The following is a 26230-nucleotide window of genomic DNA, read 5'->3' as shown; positions in this document are numbered from 1 at the left end:
CTCAGAAATACCAAATACCTTAATAAATATTAAAATAACTAACTTACCCAAAATTTGGATGGTTCCCAAGTAGGCCTAACCAACAATCTACTCTTGCAAATATGAAGAGAAACTTCCCACGAGTAGCGTGGCGGCTTCGGATCATCGAACTGGCGTGAAATGAGGCCGAATTTCTAAAGAGAATGAGGAGGGGACGAAGTTAGAGAGAGAGAGAGAGAGAGAGAGAGAGAGAGAGAGAGAGAGAGAGAGAGAGAGAGAGAGGTTTCCTGTTTGTTTCTCGCAAGAAAAATGGATTCTTGACCTTTTATAGAATGTTGGTCCACGTGGACTCGTCGACGAGCCACATCTCCTTGTCGACGAGTCAATGAAAGGAGCTCTTCGACGAACACCTTCTCCTCATTGATGAGTTTTAGGTTCTAGAAATAGTCCTCTCGATAAATTATCGTCGACGAGATGCATGTCCCCGTGAACGAGCCCAAGAAGCATGTTCGTTGATGAGCACTTCTGCACTTATCGACGAGACCCTATTGAAACCCTTTTTCAAAATTCCTTTTCTCTTATTTCTTTTATTATTTAATTATTATAATTCTTCGAATCTCTACATTCTCCTTTCCTTATAAAAATTTCGTCCTTAAAATTTACTATCCATATTGACACCATTCTTTAAAGAAAATGGGCCACTTATTTTATTACTTATCCTCACTTGTGGTAGAGGAATGCCGTGGTTACATTCAGGGTCCTGGAAAATTACAAATACATAAACTAAAATTCTCCCAAAACCAAAATACTACCTATTCTATAACCCACAATACTACTCACACATATATCATCTTGCTTTTTATAACCTTAAACCATACTACATTTACTTTACTCATATACCTATTGCTAATCTCCATTGAATAAGTGCAGGTATTTCTAGCCAAAATTCACATTTTCTAAACTTGGCATACAACTTCCTTTCCCTGAGCATCCGAAGTACCAGTCGTAGATGCATCTCATACTCCTCAAAACTCCTCGAGTAAACCAGTATGTCATCAATGAAAACTACAACGAACTGGTCTAAATACTGGTGAAAGACTCTATTCATCAAATCCATGAATATAACTGGAGCATTCATCAGACCAAAAGGCATAACTAGAAATTCATAATGCCCATTTTTGGTCCTGAAAGCTGTCTTCGAGACGTCTTCTGCTTTAACTCTCACCTGATGGTACCTAGAGCGCAAATCAATCTTCAAATACACCTGCGTACCTTGAAGCTGATAAAATAAATCATCTATATGGGGTATAGGGTGCCTATTTTTAATGGTTGCTTTGTTAATTTTCCTATAATCTATACACATCCTCATAGACTCCGTCCTTCTTTTTTACAAATAACATTGGAACTCTCCACGGTGATACACTGGGTCGAATAAAACCCTTATCTAGCAAGTCTTGCAACTAATCCTTTAGCTCTCCCAACTCCGCTGGGGCCATTCTATAAGGAGCTTTAGAAATTGGTTTCGTCCCCAGAACTAGATCAATAGAGAAATCTACCCTGCGATCAGGAGGCAAACCGGGTAGCTCATTTGGGAAGACATCTGAAAACTCCTTCACCACTGGCGTATTAGCAAACTTTAATTCATTTCCTGACATTTCCTTTACAAAGGCCACGAATCCCTAGCAACTGTCCAGGAGTAATCTTTTCTTCTGTATGACTAATACTGATTGAGGCGGGGATTGCATACGTGACCCTATGTACTTGAATTCTGGTCTTCCCAGATGTCTGAATATCACTTCTTTCAAACGACAATCTATACTGGCATAATTAGCTACCATCTAGTTCATACCAAAAATTACATCGAACCCATGCATGTCCAACACTATTAAGTCAACTGGCAAGACCTTCCTCTGAAAATCATCTGGATAGTCTCGGAGCACTTTACTGCATCTCACTACTGACCCTGTTGGTGCAGTTACTAACAATTTGGTGTCTAACAACTATGTTTCTGCCTTACATAATCTAATACACCTCACATACATGAACGAGTGTGTGGCATCAGAATAAAAAAAAATACAATAACTTTAAATGAAAGCATGTTAATCATACCTCTCACCACATCGTTGGCAGTCTCAGCATCACCTGGCGTCAGGGTGTAAACTCTCGCCGAAGCTACATTCCTTTACAGGCCTCAACGGGGCACCTGATAACCTCCCTAGTAAGGTCTGGGAGTAGGAGCGGTACCAGGTGGTGTAGGGCAATCTCGCACCAAATGTCCTTACCTATGGCAGTGATAGTAGATGACTCTTCCCACTTGACACTCTCCCAAGTGTCTCTTTCCACAAGTCTAATAGACAGGGAAATTCTGCCTCACTTGAAACTCACGGCCTCCAGTCTCCTGCTTCTGTCCTCTGCCATAGTTTCCTCCCCTCTACTGACCCTGCTTAGATTCCTGCTGGAAGCCTGAAGGCGTAGATCTCTTCTTCTGTCCTTGCTCCTCTATATCCAACCGCTCACTCATCTTAGCCAGTGCTTCTCTATCGACTAACTCAGCAAAATCCTGTATCTTTAACACTACTATCTGCTTGTATATTCCATGCCTCAATCATCTTTCAAACTATTTTTCCTTCTTTATTTCATCAGGAACAACATACGGGACGAAGCGGGACAACTCTATGAACCTCGCCGAATACTACTGGACTGACTACTGTCCTTACTTTAGATTTAGGAACTCTTCCACTTTGGCCTCTTTAATAGTGTTTGAAAAATATCTATCAAAGACTAATTCTTTAAATCGGTCTCATGTCATAGCTATCGGTGTCATTCTCTGTTGCTCCAAGAGTTTCACAGCAGTCCACCACCTTTCGGCTTCCCCTGTCAGTTTATAGGTGGCGAAGAGGACCCTCTACTCCTCTGTACACTGCAATACTTCCAACACCTTTCCAATCACCTACATCCAATTTTCGGCGACTGCAGGATCAACACCTCTTGAAAATGCTGGAAGATTCATCTTGGTGAATTTATCTATCGTGAACCCATGACCAACAGACGGGTCTCCCTGCTCTCTAGAGTTCCTAGCGATCTTAACCATAACCTGTTGAGCTACACTGTGTAGTATTGCATCTGAATGAATCCCGCCTGCACTCGAGGGCCCTGTACCCTCACTACCACTCGCATGGGCACTACCTCCTGTAGGGTCCATCTTGAAAAGACAATAAACATGACTCAGGGACCCTATTCCTATAATTTACACATTTAAACAAAATCCCTTATCTTGACATCCTTTTCTTAATTCAAGATTCAGTCCTACGCTTTAGAAACACAACCCAACAATAGTTTACAATGACTTTCCTGAAATCGTCACCCCAGAAAAGACAAAGAAACCATCATAGAAATCCTGCCTCTAAATTGCAAAAACAAAACCTCAAATCCTTTTCCTATACTCTGGTATTGTTTCCATTGCACTATAGAGTCTATAGAACCTAGCAACCTAGGCTCTGATACAAAGTTGTAACAACCTACCTATTTTACCATAATTTAATTTAATTTAAAAAAAATAAAAATAAAACATGATCAACCTGGACCCGTGGGTACTAGGGATATACCTGTCACAAATCTGATACCTAAGCGGTGGAAAACATAAATTATATACATACCATCCAACAGTTACAATTCCAGAGTACTACCAAACCTAAAATAACATATACACATCTCAAAAAGACCAAAAGTGCCTTAGGGTCATAACTCAAAAATCTACCAGACCCTAGCATAACGACTTACCCTTCTGACAGGGTAGAACAGTCGACCTCTAATGCTACGGAGCTCTATCCACTCTTCTATCTAGGTCTCCTAAAATATTTATATAGTTGGGGTGAGACACGTCTCAGTAAGGGAAATAAACTAACATCAGTGTGTGGTAATTTGAGTTTTTTCGTGTTATACATGTAACAATTCATAAATCATATCTGGTAAAATTGTCTGTATCATATCTGAATAAAACATAATTTATTTCTAACATGGTATAACATATTGAGTTTCTATACATGAAAATCATCTTATATAATTGTAAATGAAATAACACCCTAGATGGATAGTTGGCTGGTGTCATGTCTTATCCCCACATGACTAGGTTGTGCGGCCTGAAGGCAAGACCTAACAATGGCTGGCCGACCATGTTAGATTAACATAAATCTATAAGTACAATGGGTTTGCCCCTCCTGGCCCGGACTACCAGAAGGATACCTGCACTACCATAAAACCATATCGACTGCCGTTCTCCCACAGTCCTTTACGACATGTGGTAGCACTAACATATACGTGATCGTGAACATATAGGTACGGTACCGTGCTTCGTGAAAGCCTAAACCAAGCCATCCGGGTTCTCATAACATATAGTAAGTTTCATATCATGATACATAGCTGGTTCATAATAATATCTGTCATAATAATATTTTCATGAATATTTACATATCGTATCATATAAATCATGGCCCTTACGCCGACATTTATATCTTGTAAATTACGACCCTTACGCCATATCGTATAATATGTAAAACCACGGCCCTTACACTGGCATAGTATATCATGTAAAACTCACGGCCCTTACGCCGACATACTATGTAAAACCATACTTTAAACATAGTTCCTGTATTGTTTTGATGGTTTTCCTGAAAACTAAGAAAACGTGCTTATTCTGGGAAATTCATAATATTCTAATATAACATAATTTCATAAAAATTATACTTATGCCACACAAATATAAATATTATTTTAAGCATAAAATATGATCTGAAATCATATTCTTTGATAAATAACATTAAATCCATTTTCTTGTTCAACTGCAGTATTCCCAAACACTGTGCAACTACATACATAATTTTTGAAAATAAATGCTATAATATGCTAAATAATTTCATGAAAATTACTAACTTAGTTTATCCCCTTACCTAACTTATTGAAAAAAATCCACCAATTTACCAATTATGCACCCATGGTGTTCCTAGCTCAACACCCTAAAATTTACATTTCCTCCAACAAAATTTCAGTATAAACCCATCTAATACCTTTCCTCAGTCCAGATTTACCAAATACCTTATTAAATATTAAAATAACTAACTTACGCAAATTTTGGGATGTTTCTTAAGTAGGTCTAACCACGATCTACTTCTGCAGATATGAAGAGAAACTTCCTAAGAGTAGCGTGGCGGCTTCGGATTGTCGAACCGGTGTGAAATGAGGCCGAATTTCTAGAGAGAAGGAGGAGGGGACGAGGTTAGAGAGAGAGATAGAGAGAGGTTTCCTGCTTGTTTCTCGCGGGAAAAATGGATTCTTGACCTTTTATAGAATGCTGGTCCACGTGGACTCATCGATGAGCCACATCTCCTCGTCGGCGAGTCGATGAAGGGAGCTCGTCGATGAACACCTTCTCCTCATTGACGAGTTTTAGGTTCTTGAAACAGTCCTCTCGGTAATTTCTTGTCGACGAGACACATGTCCCCGTCGACGAGCCCAAGAAGCTTGTTCGTTGATGAGCACTTCTATACTCGTTGATGAGACCCTACTAAAACCCCATTTTAAAATTCCTTTTCTCTCCTTTCTTTTATTATTTAATTACTATAATTATTCGGGTCTCTACATCTTACACACATGCAAATACTAAACATGATATCAGGCTTACTAGAGGTTATGTAAAGTAGGCTACCAATCATTCCTCTGTAGAGTTTTTGGTCAACCTTCTAGCCATTTTCATCACTATCAAGTTTGGTTGTCATGCTCATAGGATTTGATTTAGTTTTTATCCAAATTTCTTGAGCATGTATTTTACGTACTTATCTTGATTTATGAATATTTCATGTTCTATTTGATTAATTTGCAGGCCAAGGAAGAATGTTAATTCCCCCATCATACTTATTTCAAAGCTCTCTTGCATGGTCCGAGAAAATTCTTTACACATGTTTTCTTTTGTAGCACCAAAGATGATATCATCTATATAAATTTGTACAATTAGCATATCATCTCCTTTGTGTTTCAAGAATAAGGTAGTGTCAAATTGTCCTCTTGTGAAACCATCTTCTAATAGAAACTTACTTAATTGGTCATAACATGCTCTTGGTACTTGTTTAAGTCCATAAAGTGCTTTTGAGAGTTTAAATACATAATCAAGGTGTGCATGACTCTCAAATCCATGGGGTTGTTTAACATAGAGTTCTTCATTTATATACCCATTGAGAAAGGCATTTTTGACATCCATTTGGAATAATTTAAGTCTTTGTAACAAGTAAAGGCAAGCAACATCCTAATGGCTTCTAATCTTGCTACAGGGGCATATATTTTGTCATAGTCAATACCCTCTTGTTGATTGTACCCTTGTGCAACTAGTCTTGCTTTGTTTCTTACAAAGTTACCATCTTTATATTTCTTATTCCTAAATACTCATTTAGTGCTGATTATCGAAGTGTTCTTGGGTTTAGGAACAAGTTCCCTTACTTTGTTTCTTCAAAATTCTTAGGTTCGATTTGGGATACAAAGGCTATGTGGTTGCATCCACTCCTAAGGTGTGATCTAGTACTAACTACCCTAGATGGATTTCCTATAATGAGATCAGTATTGTAGTAACTGGGAAAAAGAAATTTTTTTTAAAAAAATAATAATAATAAAATAATAAAATAATTAAATTAACAAATAAAATGAATAGTATGATAAGGAATATATATATATATATATATATATATGTATATATATAAAAATAAGTTATTATGATATATATGTAATATATATATAAGTTAAAGGTATATATATATATATATAAAGTGTACAAGCTTCTCCAAGAAGCTTTATTTTAATTAGCAAGTTAATAGGATTTTAATATATATATATATAAAATTGTGCAAACTTCTCCAGGAAGCTTGCTTTGATTTTTTGGTGTGTTCTCTCTCTCTCTCTCTCTCTCTCTCTCTCTCTCTCTCTATCTCTCTTCGATTACGGGCCAATTTTACGCCGGATCGACAAACCGAAGCCATCACGACGTTCCTGACGAAGTTCTCTGCAAATCTACCGGAGCGGATCGTTGGAGAAAGCAATTTGGAAATCATCCCTAAGTTGAGGTAAGGCTTTTTAAGCCAAATTTGAAGTTGTGAAAGTTGAAAAAAGTGTTATACGCGTTAAAATATTAAAGTTTAATACTGGGAGTTTTCGTTTCCAGGGTGTTGATTGAGAAGTTGGGAATCATCCCTAAGTTGAGGTAAGGCTTTTTAAGCCGAATTTGACTTAGTGGTAGTTATAGAAAATGTTGTACGTACAAAAATACTGAACTTTAATTCTGCGAGTTTTCATTTTCAGGGTGTTGAGTTGAGAACTCTACAGGTGCAGAGGAAATTTTCTTAGGGACATTTCAGGAATCAGGTAAGGGGATAAACTAAGCTAGTTTTGTTTTGAGAAAATGTATGTATATATATATATATATATATATATATATATATATATATTTTAGTATTTGATTTGCGGAAAATGTATATATATATATTTATATATATGTTTTATATTTGCAAAATACTGTGAAAATGATCGTATGATTGAATATGTGAAAATCCGTTTGTGTGGAATGAGTATAAAATGTATGAAAAACTGTTTTCTGGGAATGTGATTATGGCACGGGTTTTTATGATGGGAAAATCGGTGTACGAGCCAAGATATTTTTATATGTATATGTGATTTGCCGGCGTACGGGCCGTGCTATATGGATGAGATTTGCCAGCGTACGGGCTGTGCTATGTGATTTTCTGGCGTACGGGCCGAGCTATGTGATTTGCCAGGGTACGAGCTGTGCTATGTGATTTGCTGGCGTACGGGCTGAACTATGATAAAATATGTAATTCCAGCGTACGGGCCTATGATTTTCATGACATATGTATATGTAAAAAATGATATGATTGATTTGATGATTATTGATATGAGATATCTATGTATCATGATTTTTAGTATATGTATATGATATCAGAACCTGGTTGGCTTGGTCTAGGCTAGCACTTGCACGATACCGTTGCTATGTGTCTATGGTCCTCGTGATCATGATATCTGTGTTAACGCTGTTGTACGGAGTGGTGTGAGATTGGATGGTCGATGTGGTTATTTTCAAGAAGTGTGCTGTTATTGCCCCCGGTGTACAGACCAGTCTGGGTAGACCCATCGGACCTACAGACTACTGTTTGACTTGGCAGTGGTTGGCCAATCATTGCCAGGTCCCGCCTTTGGGCCACACAACCCAGTCATGTGGGGGTAATACATGACAACAGCCAGCTAACCTACCAGGATTGTTTTATGTTATTATTATTATGAGATGAGATATGTTATGAAAATGCAGTATGTTTTGCCATGTTTTGATTTATATATAAGTTTTCCCAGATTTGATAAACAGTACTGAACATGTTATGTATGATATATGTTGAACACAGAATACTCATGTTGCCACACACTAGTATTAGTTTATTTCCCTTACTGAGAGGTGTCTCACCCCTAAATCTTATTAACTTTTCAGGAGCTCCTGATAGGAGAGCGGGAAAAGCCCCGCTGATTTAGAGTTGTTTATCTGCCCTCTGCGAAGGGTAAGTTTTTGTAGGGACGGTTAGATTGTGTGGAAAATATCCCTAGATTCATTTTGGGATGTATATATGGAAATATTATGGACTCTAGTAACTCTGGTATATTGTAATATATGTTATTGAGTTGTACATTATTGTCTACTTTCTGCTGTTAGGGCTTCTGTTGTATGTTCTGATATATCTCTGGTACCCACGGGTCCAGGTGGATGGTGACATGCTAAGCTGAAATGTATGATGTATGGTATTGATTTTATAATGATATTATTATAAAAAAAAAATGTCTGGAAATTGAGCGGGTCGTGACAAGTATGATGATTTTTGACAAATTTCCAGGCTTTAGGGAGTTCTTGACCTACTTCTTCTGGTTTCATAGCTTCTTCTTAAGGTTGTGACTCTTGATGATCAGTTTTGTTACCTTGGGAAATTTCTTCTTGTTCGTTATTTATTTTAAGTTGCTGAAGTTCCTTTTCAATTCTAAACATGGTTACCTGATCATCTTCCTCTACATTAAATGTCGCTTTAGGGGCACAAGGGTTTAATTCATTAAAAACTACATGTGTTGACTCTTGAATAGTTTGGCTTCTTTTGTTAAACACCCTATAAGCCTTACTATTCTTAGCATACCCTAGGAAGATTCCTTCATCAAATTTTGGATCAAATTTTACCAAATGATCTTTATCATTTAGAATAAAACATTTACATCCAAAGACCTTGAAATGTGATATATTGGGTTTCCTACCCTTCCATATTTCATAATAAGTTTTACCAATTTTGGATCTGACGATGACACGATTACTAACATAGCAAGTTGTACTTACAACTTTAGCCCAAAAATATTTTGGAAGACTATGTTCGTTCAACATTGTTTTGGCCATTTCTTGGAGTGTTCGATTCTTTCTTTCAACCACTCCATTTTTTTGTGGAGTTTTTGGTGCGGATAAGTTGTGTGAATAACCATTTTCATTACAGAAGTCTTCTAATTCTTTGTTTCTAAGTTCTCTTCCTCTATCACTCCTAATGTGAACAATGGGTGACCCTTTTTCATTTTGTATCGCTCTTGTTTGCAATAAATATTACCCAAGAAAATCTGGAGTAATCATCAACAATCACAAAAGCATATTATTTTCCACCAATGCTTGCAACGTCATTAGACCCAAATAAATCAAGATGTATTAAGTGTAAGGGTCTAGTTGTGGAGACTACCATTTTTGTTTTGAAGGATGACTTGATTTTTTTACCATATTGGCATGCATCACAAATTTTGTCTTTGACATAATTATCTTTTGGTAGGCCATTAACTAATTCTTTGGAGGATAATCAACGCAATAAATCCATGCTAGCATGATCAAGTCTTCTATGTCATAACCAACTAGTTTCATTAGTTGTAGCCAAACATCTAATATCACAAGATTTAATATCATCAAACTCTATGGTGTAGATATTAGATTCACGCTATTCTACCAGGATAGCTTTTCCATTCAAATCATTTATTAGGCATTGTGGACTGAAATATAACATTGAGCCCCTTATCGCACAGTTGACTGATACTCAACAAATTGTGTTTTAATAAGTCAACAAGTGCAACATTATCAACTAAAAATGATAAGTTACCTATTTTACCCTTCCTAATGATTCTGCCCTTAGCATTCTCCCTGAAAGTCACGAACCCTTCCTTTTTGTAGGTGAGAGAGATGAATTTGCCAGCGTCTCCTGTCATGTGCCTTGAACACCCACTATCAAGGAACCATTTGTTCTTCATAGATGTGTAATTCAAGCAAACCTGCAAAATAGAGTTAGGTGATTTGTTTTGGTACCCATTCTTTCTTGGGTCCTAGGGGGTTAGTTTTCTTGATGACTAAGTGAAGCGAACATAACCCTTTCTCTCATAGTATAAAAAATTTTTATTTACATGCAAAGGGTTTGGTTTGGGTGCTGTGTTTTTACTTGCTAAAGAACTTCTTTTGACTCAAAGATTTGCAAAGCCGATATATTTAGATGAGGATAAGCCATAACCTAAACCTTCCTTGTAAATTCCAATTCTTTGAGCTCCAAGTAGTTTGTCAAAATTTTCTTTCCTATTGGTAAACTTATAAATGGTATTACTTTGATCCTCAAATTTTCTTTTTCAAAGTCATGTTTTCTTTTAAATTCTCATCAATTTGATATTTCAAGTTTTCAATTTTCTTTTGAAAAGTTTCATGATCTTTTTAGGAGCTTTTAACAAGTTCTTCATTTTTCATTTTTAAAGATGCATTTTCTTCTTTTAAAGTGGAACAAAGACATATCTCCTTTTGTTTGCATTTTGAGTGAATTTCTTCAAGATGTTTATTTTTTATTTTAATTGCTATTAACTCATCATATAGTTTTCTACAATTATCTTTCAATTCATCATAGGAAGGGAAATATTCATCATCAGAACTAACCTCATCTTGATCCTCTGTCATGAAGCATAAGTTTGCTACTTCCTTTTCATTTTTTCCATCAATTGAAAGCCCGTCGAGTTCGTCCCATCTGGTTGCATTCATGACTTTGTACTTCTTCTTGTTTCCTTGCTGATTATTACCTTTATTTTTGAATTGTGGACAATCAGCCATCTTGTGTTCGATTTTCTTGCAATTATAGCACCTTGTGTTGGATTCTCCCTTTTCTTTTTTGCTTACCAAGCCTCTTATTCAATAAAAATCTTCTAAATCTTCTTGTAAGAAGAGCCACTTCATCATCACTGTCACTCTCTTATTCTTCCACTATTTCTTTCAAACTTGTTGATTTTAAGGTGACGCCCTGGTGTCTTTTTGGGCATTTCTACTTCAAGTATTGAATTTTTATTTTTGATCTCATACGTCATGAGAGATTTGATCAGCTCATCAAGGGTGACCTTTGGGAGATCCTTCGCTTCTTCAATTGCTGTTGATTTTGCATGCCATGATTCCAGTAATGATCGAAGGACTTTCTGCATGCTATCTTCCATAGAATAATCCCTACCAAGTGCTTTTAAACCATTTGTTATATGTGTAAACTGAGTAAGCATAGAAGTGATTGATTCTCCTTCTTCCATTTTAAACATTTCATATTCCTTTACCGACATATAAATTTTAGATTTCCTAACTTGAGACGTACCTTCATAGGTTACCTAGAGCTTATCCCAAATTTCCTTTGTGGAATCACACCTGCAAATTTGGTTGTACTCTTCATCACTCATAACACAATAAAGAAAGTTCTTAGTCTTGAAATTTAGTTGAACTAACCTCAATTCGTTGTATGTCAACTCCTCAATTTGTTAGGTTCACCTTTGTCATCTTTGAATACATAATCTCCTTTTGTGATAACTCACCACATTTTAAGATCATGAGATTGGATGAAAATGGTCATTTGATTTTTCTATGCTGGGTAGTTGCACTTGTTGAATTTAGGTGGATGATCAACGAATTTTCCCTAGGTGAGTGGTCCCTCAATTGTATTTGCCATTTGATCTTTGCGCTCTAGAAATTACTTTGAAGGTCAATCAACTAGCTCTAGTACTACTTGTCGGCCCAAGAGTGTGTCTAAAGAGGGGGGGGGGGTGAATAGACAACTTTCTCGGATAATGTATTTTTCTACAAAACAATAAAGCTTGGCAAGATACAAGTGATTTATATCACAATTAATTGCAAAGTAAATGACACAAGCAAATAAAGTAGATGAGAGAGAGAGAAGAGCTTGACACTGAGAATTTAATGCGGTTTGGTACCCAGCTTATGTCCATGCCTTGAGACCAACTCAAGGATTGCAAATCCACTATTCAATCTTTTTTTCAATACAGAGAAGCCTTTACAACTCGAGAACGAATCCCAGCTGCTCACTAAGAGCTGAAACAAGGAGTTCACCATGAACCTCCTTTCAAATGGTCCACCAAAAGCCTTCAGTTCACCAAGAACCAACTTACAATCACAATGACTAAAGAGATTACAATGAATGCTCCTTCTTGAGTTGATAATACAATATCAATCTTCACATTACTCTCTTGTGCAAAATGATGTTTAATAAGAATAAATGAGCGAGAGAGATTTTGGGCAAATAAAAAAGCCTTGAATGAATGCAACAACCAACCCAATCACTAATATATACAATCAATGTGTTTAATAAATGCAATTGGGTTGTATTTATGGGCAAGGGTACGAGCTAGCCGTTGTCTACCCGTTGAGCTTTTAATGGTGTAAGACAAACAAAAATATAGCCGTTTGAAGCTTGTTTGCATCAATTTGCACGTTGTTAATCGTCGAAAAATTGCACCAAATCATCAACGAGTCACCATTAGTAGTCGACGAAATGCCCTTTTTCGTCAACGAGTCACCTGGGCTGAAAAACATAAATCGCTGCTAGAAAAATTCATCGACGAGTCCCCACGATTCATCAACAAATCACTCCTTTTCATCGACGATTGCCCTATTGTTTATACAAGTTAGCCTCTTCATGACTTAGCCCATTTTAGGACAATGGTATATGTAAGACATTAGGACTAATGATGTTTAATCCTTGTCTTGATGAGGTTTCAATTGCATATAAGATATCTTGTTTAAGAAAACACATTTGTAAGCTCGTTTTGATATTTTATGCATTAATATGAAATGAAATGCATATAAAAACTCATTTGATGTTCTTTACAGGTATGCATGTGTATTTGCTAAACTCTTTCTTAGTTATTCTTACCAACATCACAAGCACTAGAGTTACAGAAAGTTCTACCTCACACACAACACATTACACATGTACGACTTCATAAAACTTCAATTGGTTGTGCTTGGGTCTTCCTTGTGCAATCGTTGACCAATGCTTCATTGAAGTTCATCTTATTCTTGTGCTTGCTCCAGTTGTCCTATACTGAACTAGAGTGTATAAACTGGTTAGTCTTGAGGGTCATGAATGGATTGTTATTATCAAAATCTTATGGATTGGGATACCTTAGCCACTAAGGCTAACAACATCCATTCACATAACAGTTACTGAAAATACATTGGTGTTACTTTCAAAAAGAAAAGAAAAAGAAAATAAAATAGAGAAAAGAACCCTTTTGGTTATTTAGTGACGAAATTGCTGTTTGAGCACTCCACATGGCTTCAAGAAGTCCATGTATTGCTCTAAAAGGGGTTGGCCTCAAAACCCTAAGTTTGATGAAAATGTGATGATAGTGATGGTGGTGGATGAAAAATTATTGGTTTTGAAATTGTCGGACTTATATTACCTGTCTAGAAAACCAAAGTTTAGAAATAGGTGACCAAGTTTGTACTATCGGTATTTGAAAAGGTGTGTTTTGAAAAAGTGAAGTTTGAAGTTGGAAAATCTAGTGAAATGCACGAGTTATTGAAATTCTAGGGTTTCATCATCAGTCCTATTGAAAATTGAGAAAAACACTAGAAAACACATATATATATTTTTAGGGATTTTTGAAAATATATTTTAAAAAAGAATACTTTAACACTAATGAACTAAACTTGGTTTGTTCGGTCTAATTCTATTAGTTAAGATCCCAATCCTTCTCAAATCATACAATTCTCAAAGGTTTAGAGTCTTGCCATACCTAGAGAAAAGGGGGAGAAAATGCTATATAGTATAATTTCTCCTATTATCCCATAATCAGCCAGAAATAGATTGTGAGAACCAAGCAACAAAAACTCATTTTTGTTTTTAGGATTTTCAACATTTTCTAATTTTTATGAGGTTTTTAAATGAAAACAAGATGTACACATACATACACACATACATATACTTGCATGTTTGCATACGTACCCTTAAACCTACATACATATCCATACATACACACATACATATACTTGCATGTTTGCATACGTACCCTTAAACCTACATACATATCCATACATACACACACATATATACTAACATACATACATATACACACACCTATACATACATATATACTCACATACACACACACACACACACACACACACAAACACACACTCATACTTGTACATACACAAGTACATATATATACTTAGAAGAAGGCAACGGTGAACGGTAAGAGATGATTGCATGAGAGAACAATTGGAGGCAATGGTGGGAGGATGATTATAGGAAGGACGGAGAAGCCATGAAAAGTTGCCGTGCCTCTTAAAAGAGTATTTGAATTTTGTTGGTTATTGATTAAATAAATAAGAGTTATGAGAGTGTTTAAAGATGAAAATAAATAAAATTGATTAGTTTATGAATTTTGATAAATTATTCTAAAATCGATCCATTAAAAAGTTATTAATTACAACAAACACCCTCTCCTACTATTTTTTTTTTTACACTATTTTCATTTTTAACCATTCTCAAAAGAATGAATGATAAATTTTTTTAAAAATAATATTTTATTCTTTCTCTTAGGGATGAATTATTAAAGGAGAGACTATTTTTATAATATTGAATTTTTTCCTTCCCCTCGTAACCCTAAAGAAAAAGTGGGGGGTGGGAACACCGCAAAGACAACCTTAACTTCTCCTTCACATGCCCCCATGTTGATGCCCCTAATGAAATTACACCCGTCACATTTAATAGGGCTTGGGCCCACCCACCACCCTGGTGCCTTGGGTGACACAATCACTGCTCATGTCTTCCAACATGCTAAAACGAAGGGACATGATTCGGTCGCTGACAGTGAATCAGCCAATCAGATCTCAGAATAGCAAAGTCAATTCAGAGGATCAGTCAACAGAGATAAGCCATTACAACCCACCGTAGCCTCCAAATTCTTCACTTCACAGCCTTCACCTACCCCCCGGGTGAGTTTATCGCTGCTCTGCCCCAACTGCCCGCTCTGCCCCACTGCCCGTGGTGCTCTTTCAAGTACCAAGTACACCTTTCCCTTTGCTCCCTCTCTCTCTAGATCGTGCGTTCTCTCTCTTCCTCTCTGTGTTCTTCGAAAGGCGGCTTGTCGAAATCTGTAGTCGAGTCTTCGTTCTCTGTGGATGGCGAGGAATTGATGTTATCTTTATGCGGATCTGAGTTTCGAAGGTGTTGAACTTGCATCTGATCGGTGTATCGAGTCGAGCCCTAGATTTTTTTGGGATTGAATTGCTGGATTGGTTTTGAATTAGGGTTTTTTGTGTGATTGGGGGATCGAAGATGGTTGTGGGGGTGTTTGTGGGGGATCTAGGGTTTTCCGTGGCGCGGATAATTTGAGTCTAGGGTTTTTTATTTTTCGGGGCTGTATTTTTGGCGTGTGAATTACGGTGGGATTGATGGTTCTCGTTGGGTGTAGAGGTCGGATCGAAGACAAAACTGGGGAAGATGCCAGGCTATTATGCATGGGCGGGAAGGTGAGAATAGGAAGCGGAGTCGGCACATGTGGTCGGTCCCCTCGCGTGGCACGACGACTGTAGCCGGTGATTCTTGTACATCTACAGCTGATTCTTTCTGCAAGGTATTGCCTTGATGGGTTGCTATTGAGAATTTTTCTTTTGTTTCTATTGATTTGTGGTATTTTTGTTCGTCTCATGTAAATTAGTCTGTGTGTTATGTGAGAGCTGGATTCGTTCTTGTTTCAATAAATGGAAGCTGGGGTTGGTGTATGCTTGGGAAAATAAAGCCTTGATTTTTCAAAATTAACTGCTATTGGCTTGACTGGTGTAGAACTCCCTGTTATATTATTGTGCTATAATGGCTTTTCTATCGGGATAAATGTTCCTTGAACGTGATGGTTTGGGTGCCCAATTTGGGTCTTTGCATTCTGGAAGGTACCTTAGGATGTAATATGGCAAGCTTGGGATAGATCGTATTCATGATTGGAATGTTTTCTAGTTATTGAGCATTCTTAACTTTAGGTTTTGGTGTTTGCTGGGGAAAGTAATTATAGCTGCACTTCAATTGTATCTTCTGCATTAGGGAATAAACTGGGTTTGATTAGCAATCACGCACCATTGAATTCATTTTGGGAAGTGCTGGAAATTTAAGGAAATTCCTCACTTTCTTGAGTTTTTGGTTATTTCTTCTCCTGTGGATTAATTGATGTCTTAATATTTTTCCAGTTTTGAAAGCATATGGTTTTTTGCTTATCAGGTTCATTGCCAGAGATGCGATGTTGAAGTGTTGAACTATGCTGAAGGGTGCTTAAATTTGGTTAAGACCTGTAAATTGTTTTAGAATCCAACCAAAGGTTGTTTTGTTGTTTTGAAGTGTCAGATGACATATCAGTATCATCAAGTTTGATAGGCTTATGAAATTCTTTGTGGGGAGAATCCTACAACGCAAATAGGCGATTAATATAAAAGTTTTTTGGGTAAAACACATCTGTTTTTCTTCAGAAGTAATCAACACCGACCTGAGATTGCTGGTGGAGCATGGTTGCTAGTGAGTTTGAAGTCTTGTTTGTATGCTTTAATGGATTTTTGTTTCATTTTGGCTTATGCTTTCATTTTCCATATCTATAATGTGTGTAGAGAGAGAGAGAGAGGCAGGGAGAGGAGAGAGATATGGGTTTTCCATTTTAATAGGGGGGGGGGTGTTCTTTTGTAATGTATTTCTCTTTTCTAAGGTAGTTATTACCATCATATTTAATGACATAGTAAAAAGGCTTCCACTGTTTTCTGTATTACTGTTAAGGGAAATTCTCATTTTAATCACGTCTTTTTTTTTTTCCTTCCTATGTTTCAATGAAAAAATTTAAATGCTGTTTATACTATTTAGGTAGAAATGATTGAAGGGTTAGAAGGTTATGGGAATCTATTAATTTTATGTAATTAGTTTCCTTACTTTTTTTTTAAAACAACTCTTCTGTAACTCACAATCTTCTTTAAATTTCAACTTGCTGCAACCACGCTCCTTAATCTTTGAATAACTTCTCATCCATAGTGCTCAGTGAATGGGCTGTGGATCGCATGAACACTTGCTAGCAGCTGTATGAGTAAAAGATTGTTCAATAGTGTAAAAAATGAATGTTTGATTCGAACATTCTTTTTGCAACCATATGCCGGTGCTTGCTTTGTATGGTATTGTAATATTGCTCCTTGTTAGCTAGTTTTATTTTTGATTGCATAATTTTACTTTGTCCAGTATTTTAGAAATTCTCTAGTCCAAAAGATGAATAATATGATAAATTTTGATGTTCATATTGTTAGACTTGTGTTGTACAGTGGCCATCAGCCTACCACAGACATCATTTCGTTGGACTAGTGAAACTGCAATATTTGTATCATTAACACATGCAAGCCAGGATTAAGGCAAACTATGTGGAACTAAGTATGCTAAAAGCAATGTGGAAATGAGATTTTAGAAAAACTGTGCTAGAGATGCTCAAAAGTGAGCATTTTTTTTGTTAAGTGAGATGAATTATCCACTACATCTTGGCTGAGGACTTCTTGTGCATATTCTTCATTCTAATGTTTTTGATTCAGTGAAGCTAATCTCAAAACTGTAGTGTATATGAAGCGGACTAATAGGATGATTGAATGGACAATACTTCTTAAAATGGAATTATGAGACAGCTGCAAGGGCTAGTTATGCTTCATGATATAGGATGTTGGGCAACTAAGAAACATCATGTTAATAAAATGAGAGTAGCCCAAAATGATAAAGTTAACACCAATGGTTATTGAAGTATATAATGAGAATGAATACATGCAAGATGAGTTAAGAGGTGGCACCAATGACAGAATGCGTGATGTGAACTCAATAATTTTTTAAGATGTTTCAGCTACTTACAAAGAAAATTGGACAATGGAGTGGTACGACAAGTGCTTTGATTCAAGTCATTGCATAAGAAAGAAAAAAAGAAAAACAGAACTTGGGTGGTCATTGGTTGTGAAAACTGGACATAATTGCCCAGGGTGTAATGGATGATATAGCCTAAGAGGCAAAATGTATAGGTAGCTAGGTTTTACCTTGACCAGTTAGGATGAGTTTGGAGTCTTTGGACTTTTATTATGTATAACTGTTGAGATATTGTCTTATTTTTCTCTGACTTCAAAAATTCTTAAGTATGTCTATATACAAGTTTATATTGTTCTGAACATGAACTTTGTCATACCAAATTTAGAAATCAACTCGTGTAATTATTTAATGTGGGAGTTTTCGACCAAATTAGATTTTTCTATTAAACACACTTTCTATAATAGGTATCTTTTCATGCAAATTTTCAAAGTAGGTCTTTCGACACCAAATTGTGAGTTCAAATTGCAATTTAGCTTTGATTGTGAAATCCCTTATTTTGATTTAATTGGCATCTGCATTAAAAATCGTAGGTTCAAAATGTGGTTTTGGTTGCACCTACTGAACTCACATTTTCAAAGTGTGATTTGTTCAGTGAGCCTATCATTATTTCAAACATTTGATTAAGAACTCTTTAATGTGGGTTCAGTGCTTATATTCTTGTTGGCAAGTGTGGATAAAATCGCCATTTTGTATACCTTGATTCATTTTCATTAGTAAGATGCTGCACAAATGAAAGGAAGAAAAAATTTCTTATGTGTTCTGTCATGTCCAGTGTCATATGGAAAGATTCTTTTATATTAAGTTCAATTTACCCCTTTTTTGAGGCAAACTGAAGAAAAATGAAGACGCATAATTTTCTGGAGTTCCTGTTGTTGTGTTGACGGTTAGTTGAAATATACTTTGGAAGATTGTGATATTTTTTACTGTTCATATTTGTGTTGTTGTGTCTTTGATTCTTGTCAAATCTGTGCAAAATGATTCTGTTTTTAATTACATTTATTATTTTAGTTAAGTGTTCCATGCAATGTTGCAAATAGTGTTGAATTGCTTGAATTCAGTGTGGTGGTTGTGTTCAGATGTGTTCAGTGTGCCGTAGCTGGCTTGTTTGTAATTTTTTTAAGCTGTGATTGAAATGGTGTTTTTTAACAATCACTCACATTAACAATGGTTGAACCAGCTATTTAATATGTATTTTAAAATTTGCACCAGCTGACTGTTATTTGATTTCTTTATTTTTATGGTACTCTGAGATTTCTCTGTTTTATAGGATGGGCGTAGGATTCGCATTGGTGACTGTGCTCTTTTCAAGCCACCTCAGGATTCCCCACCTTTCATTGGAATAATTCGTTGGTTAACTGTGGGTAGAGAGAACAATCTGAAATTGGGTGTGAATTGGATTTATCGACCTACTGAAGTAAAGCTTGGCAAAGGCTTCCTCCTGGAAGCTGCGCCTAACGAAGTCTTCTATTCATTTCACAAGGATGAGATTCCAGCTGCCTCATTACTTCATCCATGCAAAGTTACATTCCTTCCTAAAGGTGTTGAACTTCCTTCAGGGTTATCCTCGTTTGTGTGCAGGCGGGTATATGACATTGCAAACAAATGTTTATGGTGGCTAACTGATCAAGATTACATTGATGTGAGTATAGCAGCTTTGCAAGTCTCCTCAAATTTCCTCCATCATGATATATTTCTTTCATTTTCTTACTTTTTTTTGGGATAGCTAATTTCTTATCTTTATGCAGGAGCGACAAGAAGAGGTAGATCAGCTGTTACATAAAACACAAATAGAAATGCATGCAACCGTACAACCAGGTGGCCGATCTCCAAAACCAATGAATGGTCCAGCATCAACATCACAATTAAAATCTGGCTCGGATAATGTACAGCACAATGGTACTTCTTTTCCAACCCAAGCTAGGGGAAAGAAAAGAGAGCGTGGAGACCAGGGTTCTGAGCCTGTTAAACGAGAACGTTCTTCAAAAATAGATGATGCTGATTTGGGTAATTTTAGAGCTGAAAGTATTTTAAAATCTGAGATCGTAAAAATAACCGACAAAGGAGGAGGGCTTGTAGATATGGAAGGTGTTGAAAAATTGGTGCAACTAATGCTGCCTGAGAGGAGTGATAGGAAAATAGACTTGGCTGGCCGATCCTTGCTTGCAGGTGCTATAGCAGCCACAGAAAATTTTGATTGCCTGAGTTGGTTTGTGCAGCTCAAGGGTTTGCCTGTATTGGATGAGTGGCTTCAGGAAGTCCATAAAGGGAAGATTGGTGATGGTAGCAGCTCCAGAGAAAATGATAAATCTATTGAGGAATTTCTTTTGGTTCTACTTCGTGCACTTGATAAGTTGCCTGTGAATCTTAATGCCCTACAAATGTGTAACATTGGAAAATCTGTGAATCATTTACGTACACATAAAAACATGGAAATTCATAAAAAGGCAAGGAGTTTGGTCGACACATGGAAGAAACGTGTTGAGGCTGAGATGAACAGCCATGATGCAAAGTCTGGTTCTAGTCAAGCTGTTGCATGGCCTGCCAGACCACGTCATGCTGATGTTTCTCACGGTGGGAGCAGACATTTGGGTGGATCCTCTGAGGGTGCGATGAAGAGTTCTGTTACACAGCTTTCTGCATCTAGAAGTGCTTCAGTCAAGCCAGTTCAGGGGGATGCTGTGAAGTCTGGGTCTGCTTCTCTGGGGAATATGAAATCAGTGCCATCCCCTGCATCTGTAGGTACTAACTCAAAGGATGGACAGCCCAGAATCCTTGTTGGTAGTGTTTCAGATCCTCAAACAGCTGCCAGGGATGAGAAGAGCAGCAGTTCTAGTCAGTCTCACAATAACAGTCAATCTTGTTCTAGTGATCATGCCAAGACTGTGGCTTTTCCGGGGAAGGAAGATGCTAGGAGTTCCACTGCTGGGTCAATGAGTGTGAGTAAAATGTCAGCCGGTGCTTCTCGGCATCGGAAATCAGTAAATGGGTTCCCAGGGCCCAATTTATCTGGAGTTCAGAGGGAAACTGGGTCAAGCAGAAGTTCTTTGCACAGAAATCCCACTCCAGAAAAATTATCGCATTCAGGATTAACATGTGAAAAGGCAAGTGATATTCCTGTTGCTGAGGGAAACAATCACAAACTAATAGTCAAGATTCCAAACCGGGGCCGGAGTCCTGCACAAAGTGCCAGTGGTGGATCTTTTGATGACCCATCCATCGTGAATAGCAGAGCATCTTCTCCAGTTATTTCAGAGAAGCATGAACAATTTGATCGTGCCTTAAAGGACAAAAGCGATGCTTATCGCACCAATATTGCTTCAGATGTGAACACAGAGTCATGGCAAAGCAATGACTTCAAAGATGTTCTTACTGGGTCTGATGAAGGGGATGGGTCACCCCCTTCTGTTCCTGACGGAGAGCACTGTAAGACTGGTGATGCTGCCAGGAAAATGGCAGAATTATCAAAAGCTGCTTCCTCCTCATCAGGAAATGAAGCCAAGTCAGAGAAATTGCATGACGGTTCTTTTACCTCTATAAATGCTTTAATTGAAAGCTGTGTCAAGTGCTCTGAAACAAATGCTTCCATGTCAGTTGGGGATGATGTTGGGATGAATCTACTTGCTAGTGTGGCTGCTGGAGAAATGTCCAGGGGTGATTTGGTTTCGCCCACTGACTCTCCACAGGGAACCAGTACCATGGTTGACGACTGTTGCCCAGCCACTGATGTGAAACCAAAACCGTCAGGTAGAGATGATCCTGCTCAGGCACAAAACCTGCCTAACGATGTGGCTAATAGTGATTCTGGGAAACAGTGTATTACTGCTGGTAATTTGTGGCCTAAGGATGGCTTACATCAACTAGTAAAGCATGCATCTGCCAACTTCTCTAGAGATCGTAAAGAAACTTCTTTTTCTGAAGAGAAACCTGGTGATCACAATGAATTTATGAATTCATCCTGTATGGATTTGCAACAAACTGTTGGGCCGTGCTTAGAAACTAATGGTAAGTCAGATGATGTGATTGCTGCTTCTTTGGCCGCATCCCCAACATGTGCTAGAGAAAAGGGTGTGGATGAAGAAGATCAACATCATGAAAGAAAGTCTGTTCCCACTGGAGCAAATGCTAACGGAATTTCAGACAGTAAACAAAAGTTAAGCAGTTCTTTGTCAGCAGAGGATAAACTGAATAATCTCTTTTCAAGTGTAGAAGGCGAGAAGAAAGCTGTTGAAGTATTACCATCTTGCCCTTTATTAGAAACTAGCAGCAACAAAAAGAATAATGTGAATGGAGGGTTTGGCGGTGGGGTCAAAACAGAGTCTAAGCCACCTGCCACAATGATGCATTCTGAGTGTCTAGAGAAAACCAATGATGAAATTCCACTGCCTTCAGATTCTGGCAAAGATTTGACTCCAGAAAATACTGATGTAATTAAAGGTGAAAGACTTGACGAAATTAATGCCAGGAATCATGTCAGTCAGGTTGAAAAGCAGAAAATTGAGCAGGAAAATAATACGTCTCCCGCTGTTGAGAATCGAGTTGTAGCAGGCTCAGATCGGGCTACTGCAGATAGTAGGGGTGAGTTTGTGGAAGAGAGCATAGAAAATAATGTTGGTTTCGAGCCCTCTTCTGGTGGACCTGTCTCTCAAACAGAACAGCATATGAGATCTAGAGCAAACAAATTAACTGGCACTGAAGGGGATGAAACAGATGAATGTGCGTCAACAACTGCAGATGCTTCTTCATTCTCTGCTTCCGGGGGTTCAGATGCGGACACAAAGCTGGAGTTTGATTTGAATGAAGGCTTTAATGTTGATGATGGTAAATGTGGAGAGCCAATTAACTTGGTGCCACCTGGATGTTCAGCTTCTGTAAATCTAATTAGCCCATTGCCATTTCCTGTTTCTTCAACCACAGGTGGAACTCCTGCTTCAATTACAGTTGCTGCAGCTGCCAAAGGCCCTTTTGTGCCACCAGATGACTTATTGAGGAGTAAGGGAGAACTTGGATGGAAGGGATCAGCTGCTACAAGTGCGTTTCGCCCAGCTGAACCCAGGAAGGTTCTGGAGATGTCTCTTGGAACAGCTAGTGCTTCCTTTGCTGATGCTACAGGTGGTAAACAGGGTCGTCCTCTATTGGATATTGACCTGAACGTGCCGGATGAAAGAATTCTTGATGACATGGCTTGTCAGAACTCTGCTGAGGAAACAGGCTCAATATCTAATGCCATAAATAGTCATGATTTGGCGCGTGGTTGTGCCCCTGTTCGTGCCTTTGGAGGCCTTGATCTTGATTTAAACAGAGTTGATGAAGCTGCTGATATTGGGCAGTGCTCAACAAGCAATGGTCATAGATTGGAGGTCCCACTCCTGTCAGTTAAATCGTCATTGTCAGCTGGATATCCCAATGGTGAGGTGAACTTTCGGAGGGACTTTGATTTGAACAATGGTCCTGGCCTTGAAGAGCCAAGTGTTGAGCCATCACCATTTAGCCAGCCAGCCCGGAGTAGCATACCTTCGCAACCTTCACAGACGCATGCAGCTTGTGTTAGAATGAATAATACAGAAGTAGGAAACTTAGCTTCATGGTTTCCTCAAGGGAACACTTACTCAGCGCTCACAATTCCATCAATTTTGCCAGATAGAGGGGAGCAGTCCTTTCCAATTGTTGCAACGGGGGGACCCCCCAGGATAATGGGTCCCCATACTAGTGGTAGCCCATTTAGTCCTGATGCCTATAGGGGTTCGGTGTTGTCATCTTCTCCTGCAGTGTCCTTTCCCTCCTCCCCATATCAGTATCCTGTCTTTCCTTTTGGATCCAGCTTCCCTTTGCCTTCAGCCACCTTTTCAGTTGGTTCAACTACATTTTTGGATTCGTCATCTGGTGGGAGACTTTGCTTCCCCGCTGTTCATACACAGTTAATAGGGCCTGGCAGTACAGTTTCATCCCAGTTTCCGAGGCCTTATGTTGTTAGCCTTCCAGAGGGTGGCAATAATGGTGTAGCGGACAGTCGTAGGAAACCGGGCAGGCAGAGCCTAGACCTTAATGCAGGCCCTGGAGGCCCAGATATAGACGGGAGAGATGAGACTTTGCCTCTCACAGCGAGGCAACTCTCTGTTGCCAGTTCACAGGCCTTAGCAGAGGAGCAGGCAAGGATGTACCAGGTGGCAGGTGGTGTTTTGAAGAGGAAGGATCCTGAGGGAGGGTGGGATCCAGAGAGGTTTGGCCGCAAGCAATCTTCATGGCAATAGGAGTGCTGACTGGCACAGAATTGGCTGCTCTGCTGTAGAAAGCTTGTAAGTTTTTCCTAATGTATTTGGCTCTGTTATTGCAATAATGTCAAATTTGGGAACTGGCAGGGACCATTTCCTTTGTAATTACCTTTTCATTTATGATTGTTGCAGCTAACCAATACAACATGCCAGGCAACTGGATTGTGGTAGTGTTATTTTTCTTTTCCCTTTTTTTCCCTGACTAGGTGTTGTTTAATGCAAGTTTGATTTTTAGTCAAATAAACGCTTTGCGGTGTTTTGCAATTGGTAAATGCTATAATTTAAATATAAATAAATAAATAATATATTTTTTCATACAGGTCCATGTTGTTATGGTTTTAATTCTTTTTAAACATTTGCAAAATTGAAAGGAAAACTAGTGAATGGGGGGCAATTTTCCTTTTTCTTTTCTTAAAAGACCATTTCCTTTGATTGCACAAAATGCATAAAATATGTTGGACATTTTGATTTGTGTTGCACCACCTGTATAAGCTTTCTTCTTTCTTCCCTTGAAGCAAATGCAGTGCAACTCCAACCGTTCCATTTTTCTTTTTCTTCTTAAAATAGTGCTGACGGGTGAATTATTTCATCAAGCTCGTGGTAATACTGTTGTAGGTGCTCCTCCTCAGACAGAGTAACGACGATCTTATTTGTTTATTTTATTTTAGTTTTGTTAATTTTTTTTTTTTTTTTTTAGGAGGGGCCGGGGGGAGGGGAGGAGGTTGTCAGTTTTTGGTATGTGATTTCCTGCTATTCAATTGTAGTTTTCCTTTTTCTTTTCCTCAGTTTATCGAGGATGGGCAGTGGCTGACTCCCAGAAGTCTTCTTCTAATTGGTGCACTCTCAGGATGGGTGGTGAGTTATTTTGTGTTCATAGTCTCCGTCCCCCACCCCCTTCGGCTGTATCATTGTAACTTAAGACGAATCTGTCTGGGGTCTGTGAGCTGTTTGTTATTGAAAATGTTCTGGGAGGTTGAAGGTATGTTTCCCCCCACTGTAGATATTTAACTGTTGGAGATCATGAGTTCGTTGTTGCCCAAAAAAATAGAATTGGTACCCACACTGGTGTTCTTAGTGTATTAACTATGTATACCATTGAACCCAACTCTGACCTCTTACCAAAATCTTATGTCAAGGGAGGTTGGATTTGTGGACTGGTGCTGAGCAGAATCTCCTTTGCATTCTTAATTTATCTATCATCTATCATGTTCCATTCTTTCCTTTTTCTTCTCATTAGTATATATATGACAGAGTGGTTGCAGAATTTGTGGCACTGGAGCTTTTCCTGATGTAGGATGATTTCAGTTGCAATGGATTGATGTTACATTCTTATTTTAAGCTCCATTTTTCTTTGTCCTAGTTTTACCTTGTTGCAGCCTGTTGAATGCCCAATGTGGCTATGGATTAAAACATTTCCATGTCTTTTCTCATCGCTATCAAAGTTAATTTGTACTAAATGTTTCTCTTTTCTGTGCATTGTTCTGTTTTTTTTTTGGTTTTGAGAGAGGGAGTTGTTCCTTATGGTGTACCAGTTGTAATATGCGCCAATTGTCCGACATGCTTGCTGCTCCTGCAGTGATGATAGAACCGCAGGCTTCAATGAATGAAAATTTAGTATTAATGAGGTGTGTATCCTTTTGCTTTGCTTGTGGGTTCTCTCTGACTCAGCTTTTGGGAGGTGTTTGGTTTATCATAGAGCCT

The 26230-nt window shown here is 38.0% G+C and overlaps 1 protein-coding gene across 4 annotated transcripts; it reads left to right on the top strand.

Annotated features, from left to right (window-relative positions):
• The first annotated feature begins 15273 nt into the window (after positions 1-15273).
• On the top strand, positions 15274-25753 carry LOC131145574 (uncharacterized). Of its 4 annotated transcripts, none has more exons than XM_058094735.1 (4): positions 15274-15975; positions 19528-19899; positions 20006-24553; positions 25316-25753. In XM_058094735.1, the coding sequence occupies exons 1-3, from the start codon at positions 15856-15858 to the stop codon at positions 24506-24508; spliced, it is 4995 nt and encodes a 1664-aa protein (XP_057950718.1). In that variant the 5' UTR covers positions 15274-15855; the 3' UTR covers positions 24509-24553; positions 25316-25753. The 4 variants fall into 4 exon arrangements, with proteins under 4 accessions (XP_057950718.1, XP_057950715.1, XP_057950716.1 ...); XM_058094733.1 differs by lacking the exon at positions 25316-25753 and adding an exon at positions 25097-25180 and having other exon boundaries at positions 15359-15975; XM_058094736.1 differs by lacking the exon at positions 25316-25753 and adding an exon at positions 24662-24793 and having other exon boundaries at positions 15423-15975.
• Positions 25754-26230: the final 477 nt, after the last annotated feature.

The sequence above is a fragment of the Malania oleifera genome, chromosome 13, assembly GCF_029873635.1.
Source record: "Malania oleifera isolate guangnan ecotype guangnan chromosome 13, ASM2987363v1, whole genome shotgun sequence".
In the NCBI taxonomy this organism is placed as follows: Eukaryota; Viridiplantae; Streptophyta; class Magnoliopsida; order Santalales; family Ximeniaceae; genus Malania; species Malania oleifera.
Note: the sequence above shows the minus strand (reverse complement) of the source record. Positions and strands in the feature narration are given on the sequence as shown.

Coding starts and splice junctions, on each gene's coding strand:
- LOC131145574 (XM_058094735.1), top strand. CDS start 15,856: ATGCATGGGCGGGAAGGTGAGAATAGGAAGCGGAGTCGGCACATGTGG. Junction 15,976..19,527: donor CAGCTGATTCTTTCTGCAAG/GTATTGCCTTGA, acceptor TCTGTTTTATAG/GATGGGCGTAGGATTCGCAT. Junction 19,900..20,005: donor CTGATCAAGATTACATTGAT/GTGAGTATAGCA, acceptor ATCTTTATGCAG/GAGCGACAAGAAGAGGTAGA.